The sequence below is a fragment of the Archocentrus centrarchus genome, chromosome 2 (assembly GCF_007364275.1).
Source record: "Archocentrus centrarchus isolate MPI-CPG fArcCen1 chromosome 2, fArcCen1, whole genome shotgun sequence".
NCBI classification, from domain to species: Eukaryota; Metazoa; Chordata; class Actinopteri; order Cichliformes; family Cichlidae; genus Archocentrus; species Archocentrus centrarchus.
The window spans coordinates 15257563-15270359 of NC_044347.1; the positions used below are offsets into that span (position 1 = coordinate 15257563).

General features: G+C 40.7%; 1 protein-coding gene across 1 annotated transcript in view; it reads right to left on the reverse strand.

Annotated features, from left to right (window-relative positions):
* Positions 1-302: 302 nt before the first annotated feature.
* Positions 303-12797, reverse strand: part of LOC115790792 (Krueppel-like factor 7) — a 48703-nt gene continuing 36208 nt past the window's right edge. Inside the window, exons 3-4 of the mRNA XM_030744741.1 lie at positions 11956-12079; positions 303-5934 (exon numbers count right to left, since the gene is read on the reverse strand). Coding sequence (XP_030600601.1) covers positions 5883-5934; positions 11956-12079 — 176 coding nt within the window. The 3' untranslated portion in view covers positions 303-5882. The remainder of the gene's footprint in view (positions 5935-11955; positions 12080-12797) is intronic.

Below are 12797 nucleotides of genomic sequence, written 5' to 3' on the forward strand. Positions count from 1 at the left end.
CATTTGACTGCAGCAAACCCAAATCGGTCAATCCCTAGTATTGCTCTGGTCGTTGAGAAGAGAAAGGAAAAGGCTATGCGAACGTCCTCTAGGCAAGTATTGTTAACAATCTGAATGGTTCTGTGATTGAGACTTGATAAGAAATCATAAAATATTTTATGTGAAGATGGATGATTAGGTGCATATTGTTAGCGGATGAAACTGCCATTAACAGACCAGCCAAGAACCATGAATACTCCACGACAAGCTGCTTCTACCATTTATTACACATAATTACATTCTTAAATAAAAATGATTCACCGAACAGTTCCTTGCATAGAGATATTACAATACCAATTTAAAAAAGGAATTATGAAACAAACTGGTAACAAAAATAAATCTTTCTCATTTTTCCATAATAAAGAACATTATTGTACCCATACATCATAATATACAAATGATAAATTTGAAACACTTTTTACAGAGAAAGAAAAGGAGAAAGAGAACAGAGGGGGAAAAAAGAAGGGAAATGGGAGGTGGAGGCAGAGGTGGTGGGTGCAAGAGTGGTGGTGATGGTGGTGGGGGGTCAGACAGAGGAGAGGAGTTGAAAGGGATCATATCTGAGAAAATGGAAGGAAGGGGGGAGGGAGGGAACGAGGGGAAGGAGGAGGGAGAGGGGGAAGTGATGAGAGAATGCTGGTAGAAAAACGGGGGTGTGTTTGATTTAAAATTCAGACCTGGTGGAAACAGACATAGTAATGTGTGTGCACCCCCTCTGCTGAGAGCAAGAGCTGCAGTCTGGATCTCCGACTCTCACAAGGTGTAGGAAAAACCCACAAGGAGAATGCAGGATAGGTGTTTGTGTGTGTCTGTGTGTTTTTGTGAGTGTGTGGATTTGGGATGTGCTTGTACATATTTGCGCATGAACTCGTGGATGCACCCGAGCGTGTCTGCAAGCATGTGGTTTGTCTGCACGTCTGCAATGTATGTGAATCTGTGTAGCGTGTATGCATGTACCTTTTGTGCTAAAAAACAAAAAAAAAACGGCTACTATACAGGCTTTGTGACCAGTGCTTCATCACCAAGGGTTGTTGTGTGAAGTGTAGTGCACAAGCAGACAGAAAACAGCAGATATGCAAGTGAGCTTTCCAAAAAATTCAGAGTGCAAATACAAACGGACGCAGAAAACACAGGCACAGCAGAATTAACAATCATTCATTAAGATGACACAGAACTGAGCCGCATCCACAGAGACAACATGAAACGACCTTTCCAAGAAAACACATTCACATTTGAAATCCCAGTTTTTGAGCTCCTGGCAGACACGTGAAGAGAAACTGTGTTTCTGTCAGCTCACAAGAAGAGCCAGACCAAATTTGAAACTGTTCTGTAATTGGGATTCATATCTTGGATTGTTAAAGTCTAAGCATTGCAGTCCAAAATCTTCCGCTATCCTTGATTGGTAAGGAACATAAAAAAAACAAAAAAAGCAAAACAACAACAAAAAAAATAATAATTCCCAATTTTCCCACACATTTGCAATAGTCCACTTCAACAGGAGCATGCCCCATTGAAATACTGAAACAAGCACAAGTAGAGCTGCCATCAATCATACAATTTTAACCCACAGGTTAAACTGCAATTCTTCAGTTCATTTTCACACGAGGAGAGGGGCTAAGCAAGGAAAGCATGGATCTGCTAGCCTGGTATGACACACCCATCTGAAGTCAAACATTTTTCATTTCGATTTTGTCTGTGAAGCAAATCTTGAATGCGTCCAGTATTGATGACTTTTATTTAACTGTGTCTCAATTCATACTTCTGTTAGTGCACTTCCATTCAGGGCAGTGTTTTCTTACATGTGTGAATTTTGAAAGTGATGCGTTCTCTCAAATTGAAGCTGACAGGTTATCAGAAATGACAATCTGCTTATTAAGTGACATTATATCAACTCTGTTTCCGGGTCCAAGCATCTACTACACTGATTGTGGTTATTGTCTTTTTAATGTACTGTAATGTTTTATGACTTGTTTTATTTAAGCCTGTATTATGTGTTATTTAATCAGGAGTTTTCTATAGCAAGTAAGCCAAATCATGCAGCAACATAATGACAAACCTTCTGTGGACGGTTTCTTGTCTTCTTACTCAGCATCTTCCTTGTGTTATTGTGTTTATATTAGCTTTATCATAGCTCTGTAGCTAGCCACCAGGTAGCACATTATTATATACCAAACAGTCCAATATAACCATCCAAAAATTGCTGCTATTTAGTTTTCTATCTTTGTTTATGCCCAAAGCAATAGCATTGTTTTAGAAATACTTCAGTCAGAGCATGGTATAGCTAGCTAGCTAAATTCCGACTAACTTCTAACTCTGCTAAACTTCCAAAATCCTGTTTTAATGGCTATCTGGGTCTTAAACTTTATTGTAACACTGTAACATGTCTGTGTGGGAGGTGCCAATATAACATACATAAAAATTAAGCAGTGCCACAAAAACGTAACCTTGAAAGCAGATATAAATCTGTGGCTGTTAGCTAGCTAGCTAATGTCAGCGTCACGATCTGTGCTGTAAACTGGCTGGTGAGTCTTTAGGCCTTTACACACCAAGCGCATTGCAATAAAACAACAGGAACTAATTTGCATGCAAACTTGCTGTGTAACAAAAGCATGAAAATTTTGTCCTCAAAAAATGCACTATGAAAAAATTAAGTTTACATAAAGCGATGATGAGCTGGTCCTGATGTTTCCAAACTGAGATTCTGGGTTCATCCAATTGTCATGAGAAGGCAGCAGCAGGGAGAATTTTATGTATAACGACCACTTTTGTACATATTTCAGAATGTCAGTGGAACGGTTTGAGCTCTTGTTGGTAGAGTTGGGACCACATTTGCGGAGGCAGAGAAATAATTTCATTGAGCAGACTTTCTAGCTGTGTGTTTGAGGTTAAACAGTATGATTGGTCAGATCTGTTTATTTGCATGCGAAAAATTGGAAAAATCAAGCTTCCTCTGAAAAAATAAATGATGCAAATTTGTCCTGCAATATTACAGGGTCAGTGTGAACAGCTGCATTAAGAATAGGTGAATCCGAGAAATATTTTTTATTGCATGAAACATTCGCACAAATTTTACATGTCCAGTGTGTAAAGATCTTTCTTCTTCCACTATGCAGCCAAGATGTTGACCACTGGCAGTGAGAATTGTCTCACTCAGCTTTTTGACCGTTACGTGCACACCTAACAGGTAGTCGTTGCACTGCACGTAGCTGTACCTATCAGTGCAAAATCACTTGCAAAGAGTAAGTACGTAAGTATGCAATTTGAGACACAGCAAAAGACTAAAAGTAGCTCCAATCTGGAAGTTCTGTGAAAATTTTTGGCCTCCTTAAAACTAAATCAGCAGTTTAAAGGTGTCTCGGTGTCTTCACTATGATGAAGGAATTGACACTGCATTTACTTTCAAAGCCACTGCTAGATCATGTCCAAATAAACTTGAGCTAGACTGCATTCATGTCCAAAATTGATATGTGCCTCTGGTGTAACAGGGTAGAATCTATTTTGTGTCGCTCCTACCAAAATACAAACTGCTTCAGACTAACCTTTGCCTCAAGGCGGAGCACACAAATTAAAAGACTTGTAAAACAAAGAATTAACACTTTGATGCAGGGGTCCTCAGTAAAATTTCTCAGTATCTTCACAGTCTACTTTTGTTCAAGCTCTGTTATATGTGTATGTGCGTTTGACATGAGCCTGTGTTAACCTTATATGTGTCTGTGACATGATGATGTCTAAGAACTGGATTTTTATCAGGCTTTGTTGCATCCAAGTAAAGTCAGGTCGCCCAGGACAAATGATAATTCCAGTTTTCTAGGAGTGAATGTATGTGCCTCTTTGTGCGTGTGGGTTTCACTCTGCTGCAGTTTTGTGAGCTGATGGGGCAGTTATCATTGCTGACTGAGCAGATCCCATCCTCCCCTAACACATTCCAGCCACCCACTGGAAATCCATACTCATGACCTCTCAGTGGTCCAATAAAAGTTACCAGGTGTGACAAGCTAGTTTTTTCCCAGTATCATTGTTCATTTTAAATGTAAAAAAGTATAAATACAAATGGTGTCTGGTATGATCTTACCAACCACACTTATGGGCCCAGCAACATGTTCAGACTTGCAACAGATACATTCATGCCGATTTGCTCTGAGAAGAGCCACCCAGTTGATTGAATTTGTGTCTTCCAACAAGTTCTTCCATGTCCAGAAGATTGGAAATCTGCATTCAGTCTTACATGTTGATCAGGAATGTTCTTGGATCTGCATAGGGCCAGGTTTAAAGAGCTGTTAAATGCTGTTTTTTAATTTCTGAAAAGGATGTCTAAGAGCTGCTAAATTGGAAAAAGTATGGTGTGGTGTGAAAAGGATAGATCCCTCTTCAACCTAGTGGCTAGTTAGTTGCCAATCACTCTCATAGGCCAAAGAGATCATTTCAGGCATCTACTGCAGACGTGAGTTTTTTGTTTTGTTTTTTGGCTGCATCCATTTCTAATGAATTCTTCGAAACTGACTTTCCAACTGTCTTTTTCGAACAAACAGGAGTGCCATTTCTTAGAAACAAAATAGCCTTTACATACATAGTGATTTTCGTTTGTGTTCGGTGTGCTATCGCAGTTAACTAGCTGCTTCAACTTGTGCATTTGGCTGTCCACGCTCGGATGGTATGTGAAAAACCAGCATTTGTTGAGTCCCTAATTAATTCCCAGTTCAAGACAGTCGATACATTTTTACAAAAGTTTGCCAACAGAGTCAATTGTGCAACAGTTTCTGACAACTCATTGGAGCTAAGATCCCAGAGAGGAAGAACACTCCTAGGAGCCATCTCACATCTCTTGAGCCACTCAGTTCCAGCTAAAATTCTAGGATTCTTCCCCAGTGTAGGTTAGTTAGACTTGCCTAGTGGTGACCCTAAAAAGGATGGTGTTCATAGAGCAAGCTGGCTCTCTAGATGACCTCAGTAAGTCTTCACAGCACATCAGTGGGACGAACTCCCATTTTCAAGTCTTCGAAATCTAATGGAACGCTCCATTCAGGCAAGTGCTCGGATGCCATCGAGTCATAGTGATTTGTAAATGGATCCAGTCGGCGGATATGACAGACATTTGATGAAAAACTGTTAAACATTTGTTGGATATATAAGATTTGGTGAATTCTAAGGGCTGCGGCAAGTGTTGTGGGAGTTAAAGCCAGCGTCCGCGCTTGCTTAGCTGAGCTGCTGTTGGAAATTAACTCTTCTTTTTAAACAAAAGTGTGTTCTACGAATAGTACTGCTGTCAGTACACAAAAGTTACTATACAACTGGTCCAGTTTGGCATTGGTGTCCTAGCTGGCATGTGGAGCACTGCTGCATGAACAGGGCTGGAAGCATTTCACAGAGGGACCACAGCAAGGCAAAGACCGCAAAGGGTGACAAATAAAAAGCTGCCAACTACAGGCACGTGGCCCGCTGCTCATCATGTGACGTCCCCTCTGAGACACATATGAAGGGTGGGATGGAGCGTCTGTATAGTCCACGCGACAAAACAGGGGGGGAGTAGGGGGACGGTTGTGAGGTGACAATGTGTCACCGTGGAATCATGGACCAACTGGTCGTCCACAGATTGACAGAGCCACTCAGGATCAGTTTGTCTGTCTGCCTGTATTTCTGTCTGTTGTCCCTGTGTGGTTCCTATTTCTCCAGTCAAGAAAAAACAAATCTTGTGGGTTTTTTTTTTCTTCAATCCATCCCACTATCTCTCTTTGAAATCCAAGGTGTTATTTTTCTGCAGATGATGCTCCCTCCTTCCTCCACTCTGCCTCCATCCTTTTTCCTCTCTCTTCCATCCACTCTCCCGCTGACCTCTCTCGAATCTCTCAGATGTGCCTCTTCATGTGTAGCGCCAAGTGATCCGACCGCGAGAAACACCTGCAACCAAAGAGAGAGAAACAGAGAACAGCTTGTTAGCTCGTTACCAATGCAAGGGGAAGAAGTTTGTTTTGTCGATTGAGCTAAATGTTGCTGTTAGCTAGTGAGTGCTGAGCCACTAATGCACACGCAATTAGTATATGTGTAACTAATTCATAATCAGCATTTTCAGCAGCACTCCTAATGACTTCAGCTGCGCCATGAATAACTAGAGAGCCCGCAGATGGATCTGTTGAAACAGTGTGGTAGGTGGGGGGAGAGAAGCGGCATGCAAAACATGTGCTGTAAAACGGTAGCTAAATTAGATGAATCGAAGCCTCTCGTCTGAAATCAGGCTTGCAGAATTGCCGGGGCGTAGCTGCATAGTGAAAAATGAAATTGCTCTGGAAGTACATCGGCCTATTTTTTTTTTTTTTTCTGAGAGGGTTTTAAAAATAATCTTTACAAATGATTATTTCAACCTGATTGCCACAAACTGACATAATGTATGCTTTCAGCTGGTGTTTTGTTTATGCCGCACTTGCTTCCATACAGATGCAGCCATTATGAGGCCTACTTTTTCATCTCCAGATCAACACTGTTTCTATGGCATGCTCACTGAACTAACACCACAGCTCCGTTCCCTAGAGAAGTGCTTTCCAAAAAGAAAGTGTTGCTTTCTTTTAGATAATTGGGAGTTGCATGTTTTGCTGATTAGTCTGTGAGAAATATTTTGGACGGAGGCGGAGGCTGTTTTAGAGTTTAATAAAGTGGATAAATTTACTAATGTTTTGGAGAAAAAAAAGAAACAAACAGCTTCCAATTTGCAATGTTTTCTAGTTTCTAATGGTTTAGGAAGCGTCTACAAAAAGAAGCTCGACTAAGCTTAAGAAAAATGTTGCCTGTTATGGCAGAATAAATAACCACATACACTAGTGTTCAAGTGCATCATACCCAGCAGTGCCAGATAAGTGTCATACTAAAGGCTTAGGGAAAATATTCCAAGCGTTTCATAACTAACACACTCTTATTTAGATAATATAACTTTTTGACACTATCTACATATCAGAGAGGATGCAACCAGATGAAGAAACCTCATTCACAAGTGCGTGCTGGATCTGACTGAGAAACCATGGATGCTGCATTCTCATACATCAGTGTTATCAATGACCAGGTAGCCACACCCTAAAGAATAACCTGGGACGGTAATTAAAATCAGAATATCCATGACACAGTAGCTCATCTGGCTCCTGAGCCATCCAAATCCACAGGTTATTCTAACGTGTGAAGTACAGTTTTGATGTCATTGTCATACAGGACAAAATATTCACTAAAATCTGACTAGTGATTTGGGTGAAGACCCTTAGATCAGAGTGGGGAATTAATTTTCCCAGAAGGCCACAGGAGCAACTAGGACTGTTGTGGAGGGCTGCAATAATAAGCTTATAAAGACATAAAATTAATATTGAGCAGAATTGAGTCCAGCTTATTGGTGATTGGTAATCATTCTTTGCCAGTTTGACTCAGATTGACTCTAGGAGGAGTAGCAATTCGTGTGAATTGTGGAAGGACAGACGAACGCTCATCAGTCCAACCAAATGAGCTGAGGATGAACACCAAGCTGCACAAAGCAAGACTTGATGCTGGAGACTAAGACCATAAACTCATCAAAGAAGCGTTTATCGAGGTAATAAATCAAGTCAGATGTAGGGCAGTTTTCCCAAACACTTCTATACAAGCTGATTTCTTTTTGCACTCAGAGGACTCGCCCCCTGTTGGCTGAACAATGCAATGCAGGCTTAGGGCGCTTTGCATTTTTCAGACCTGGAAGCTACGTCCATATTTATATAAATACAAACTGCCATATGGCAATGCTGATCACCTTTTAAAACTATCCAATCCTCAAATCTCCAATCTCCAAAACCTCCAATCTCATTGTACATCCTGTATAATGACAATAAAGGCATTCTATTCTATTCTATACTTATATATTATACGACTATGACAAGATTCCTTAGAGATTGGATCAAATAACAGGTGTAGGTTAAAGTGTAATATTGCAGCTGTTGCATGCTCTCCTTGGTAACTGGTTCATTATGTTTATGAACCAATTACCAATTTATGTTTTTATTTTTAAAATGTTAATCTGAAGCCACTTGAGGTTTATGATAGCATTTTAGCCATAAATGTGAGTTATCTTGGCCTTAACTATTAATTTTAATAACTCCTTTCGTTATAGTTCTGTTCATGATGATTGCCATTAATGTAACATACCATAGCATGACTCTATGCATGACTCTATGTGTGAAATTTACACACATAACATTATTTTACATTTGTAACCCCATCAGAGAATTTCTAGGAGTTCCTTTTTTACCTTTTTTTTTGGAAACAGGTTTCAGATTGGCTCTCTCCACTCAGACAGAGGAAACTGTCTAACATGTCTTGATGAATCAGTGTTTGGCCAAGAGGGGGAGTCACATGTGATGAGCCACCAGTCATCCGTCTTACTGTCATACCTGTGTGTGTGTGTGTGTGTGTGTGTGTGTGTGTGTATGCACACCCGTACAAACACGTGGGATAAATGAATGGCTCACAAGACATTCGTGGGTGTTTGTGTGTGTGTGTGTGTGTGTGTGTGTGTATGTGTCACTGTGAGTGTGCTCGCTGAGACAGATGGTAAAGTATGAGTCACGACTCGGGGGCACAACACCAGCTGGCACACCGTAGGTCTGTCTCCTCCTCCCATCCTCCCTACACTTCCCCCATCCTCAATCTTCCACCCCGACTTTTTTCTGTCTCCCCTGTTTCCCCGCTTCCTTCATCTCAGCAGGGTGTGTGTGCACTTGTGTGTGTGTGTGTGAGTGTTTGTGCTAGGCTGGAGGGGTTGGACATCTTGTGACACATGACAGAGGTGGGCCCGAATTAGGGATGTGCCTGTAGGGGGGGTCTGGCAATGGGGGAGGGGGGGGGGGGGGGGGATCAATAGGGAGGGATACTGTATTTACAGTCTGTCCAGCTGAGACCTGATTAAGTTGACACTGCATGGCCCTCTGCTCCCTGACACACACACATATGCATACACACTCTTCAGCAGACATTAAGGCAAAGTACCTCAGGTGAAGAGGGAATTTCTTTTTGTCCTTTCATAATGAACGTATGCATGATTCAAGAAGTCACATATTCAATAACACACTGCACTGTGATCAGTTTTGAAACTGTCAAAAAGGCTGCCCTGTCCTATAAAAGACACACACTGCATTTTGCTGGCAGCATTTTCCCACAATGGATGACATCTTTATTTCGTGAATTTCTAGCTCCACTAATAATTAAATACTGTTGCATCTAATTTACAGAAAAGGAAATGACGCGTGATGCAAGTAGAACAAATCGAAGCATGTCGACAAATGTGCGTAAAACACGTAAGCAGAAATAAGTAAAACAAATGTTAAGTATGGGTGTATGCTAAAACCCAGTGAGTGCTTGCAACCAGCTTTTCCAGCATTAAAATGTTATTTCACAGTGTGCGTGCTGTAATCTACAACAGCAGTTTCTTTCATGTAAAAACAATACAGTGTTGTACTGTGAAATATAAGCTACACAGGATAATACTGCTGTTTGGTTGCCATTATAGGGCTATTTCACTGTTGCTGCTAGAATCGCCATAAAATGCTTTATTACCGTAAAATATTACTGCGTGTCCTCCTTCACACACCCAAGGACATGCATACCAAAAGACGTACAAAAGTCATCAGAAGGCCTCTGTATTAAAGGGGGAAACACATTTTAAGGCAGTACTTAGCTTGCAGGTATATATATATATATATATATATATATATATATATATATATATATATATATATATGAGTATATCCTCCCCACTGTTGCCAAGTGCTTGCTCATAGGGGGTCGTCTCTTACCTCACAAAATCAATATGCAGTGTTGATAATAAAAAGAACTTTTTAAATTTCCCTTTTCTTGTGATGAAATCCTTTAAAAAGACCCTTTTAATATGGGCTGCCTTGCTGCACTGTTTTGGCTCCTGTAGACAATATTGCTCAGAGATCCCAGAGGTGTCAGCGAGGGCCAGATCAAAGACAGACAGCAAGGTGTAATTAAAATAGGAGTAAAGATTTTTGTGTCTCAGACAAGCTGATCTTTTAAAAAAGTGAATAATTGCCTTTAAATATTTGATTTTTTTTTTTTTTGGTCAGTGGAACCACGTTTAAGGAGCCTGGAAAATTACCAAACAATTCCCTTTGCTTCATAATTAAACAGAAGCCATAGGTGACTAATGAGGAAGTGTCACAGTCAAATTACATCAGATCACCGCTTTCGAGTGAAAGGCTGTAAAAGTACATAAGTTTCATATGATGTTTGTAATTCATATGAACTTAAAACAGCAAACAAGACATTATATATGACAATTAGAAAGTTTGAGATACATATTTGACATCATAACTATCTGAAAAAAAAACAACAGTAAATTGATAGTTAACTGTATTTATTGGTTAAATGTTACTCAACAATAAAATGAAAATTACTAATACTAAGGAGTCAGTCACCTGGAGACTGTAATTCATGTGCTTTCACTTTTATTTAGGCATCAAAACTGCTTAGGTAGGTTTAGGAAAATGTTGCAGTTTGGTTTAAAATACACCCATTTGCAACATTAACTCTGCACATTAAAAAAAAAAAAAGCCTCTTAAGGATTCAATTCAATTCAACCGAATTCAGTTCAGGTCAGTTCTTTGCCTTCTGTCCTGTTTCTCTCTGCTCTCTTCTTTCCCCCCCCCTCAGCCCCAACCAGTTACAGCAGATGACCACCCCTCCCTGAGCCTGGTTCTTCCTGAGGTTTAAAGGGAGTTTTTCCTCCTCACTGTTGCCAAGCGCTTGCTCATAGAGGGTCGTCTTTACTGTTGGGGTTTCTCTTACCTCACAAAATCAAGCACCTTGAGGGGACTGTTGTTCTGAATTGATGCTGTGTAATTAAAATTGAATCAAACTGAATATATACAATATATAACTAATATAAATAAAACATGAATTATGACATTTCTAAAGAGTTCTAAATTATTATTTTTTTTTACTGTTTAGTTGTAAAATGACTATATATTAAAGTTCAATTAGCAATACATTTAAAATTCATTAGTAGTAGTTATTATAAAGTTTTGTTGTTGTTGTTTGTAGCAAGATACTGTGTGTGGTAAACTTCTCTGATGGTCAGTCTGCTCAAGGGCATTTCAAGTGACATGGATAAGACCAGGAATCATCTGGTTCACAGGAAAGCCTCTCCAATCACTGGGCCATCCCGGGGCTTTGCTCATAGTATTGCACACACACACTAACATCTATATATTGGTTTATGGTGTCTTCGGCAATTCCCTAAATACATTTTTCCTCCAAATGTCTAAAAAGCCACAAATTTCTACTAATTTACAATTTGACTGAAATGTAGACAAGACAAGGTAGGCCTACCCTAGAATACCCAGTTTTCTTGGCTATTTTACCCATCAGGTGAGTGCATACCAAAATGAGAATATTCTAAATTTCTTTATTGTCAGTGTTTCTGATAATTTATCATCAATAAAGTCAGTATTTATTTACTTACTGCCCCCCAAATTAAATGAACATGCCAGGTTTTTGGGTGTTTCAGTTCTAATGGCTTCTAAACTCATTTTACACCTCTGTCCCTCCCTGAACCCAAGTCAAGCCCATGTATCATCATGTGTGAAGATTCACTATTAATATGCTGCACCATCCCTAATGTGGGCACAGAGCAGAGCGAGCATTCTCACTCAAAGACTGAGCAAGTTGGGTCTTGGAGCGCACATTAGTAATCCTGCCAACACACTTTTAAACTGGGTCAGTACCAAACACATTTCGGGTGCGTTACCAGCATCTTGTCTTTACTACACCAAACACAATGTTAAAACGCAGCCTGCTGTGCTTGTGGAAGTGCTTCAAATACTGCTCAGAAAGGAAAGGCAAGGAAAAACATATAAGACACGGGGAAGGCGGGAGAGGTGTGTTTTGACAGACCTGTCACAGTGGTTGCACTTAAAAGGCTTGGCGCCGGTGTGTTTGCGGTAGTGCCTCGTCAGCTCGTCGCTCCGGGCGAATCGCCACTCGCAGCCCTCCCACGAGCACTTGTATGGCTTCTCACCTAGGGGGTGAAAAAAAAGCACACATGAGCACCTGTTTGATCGCTCACACACCAATCACACGCTTATTTGTGTTCTGGGGACAAGGGGGGAAAAAAAAGGCTCTTTGGCACTAACCCTTTATCTTCATGTTTCATATATGCAGAGCTTTATGAGTATGTCCTGTATATTGTTAGTGCATTTTAGCTTCCAGCCTGATAAAGATCCCTGTGCCTCCTGTCACTATTTCCTTTTTTAGGGACTGTAAAGAGAGCAGTGTGATGAGATGGAGAAGCTCCCACTGGTCTCCAATCTTGCTGAACATGCAGAAGAGGAGTGGAGGGTTGAGAGAAACATAGAGAGAGAGAGAGAGAGAGAGAGAGAGAGAAGAGGTGGAGAGGGAAGGAGGGGTGGGGATTAGAGGCAAGGTGGATGAGAGACTGAGAGGAGGAGGTGAGATGAGACCAGGGGAGGGAAAAGTAGAGTAGGAGAGAAGTGTTGCAGAAGTGGATTAAGGCAAAGGAGGCTGCAGATATGCTGGCAAGGAAGGAGGGGGGTAGTGATAATTAGGCCAGTCACATAATAGCAAGGAAGCCACAATCTGCCAGCTGCGTCCAACTCCGAAGATGTGTCACCTGCATCAGTCACATCCCATCTGGATTGGTGCTCGCGGCTGAACGGAGACACGCTGACCAGCTCGAGTGTTTTCAGCACAACAACTGGCTTAATTTATTGAATGTG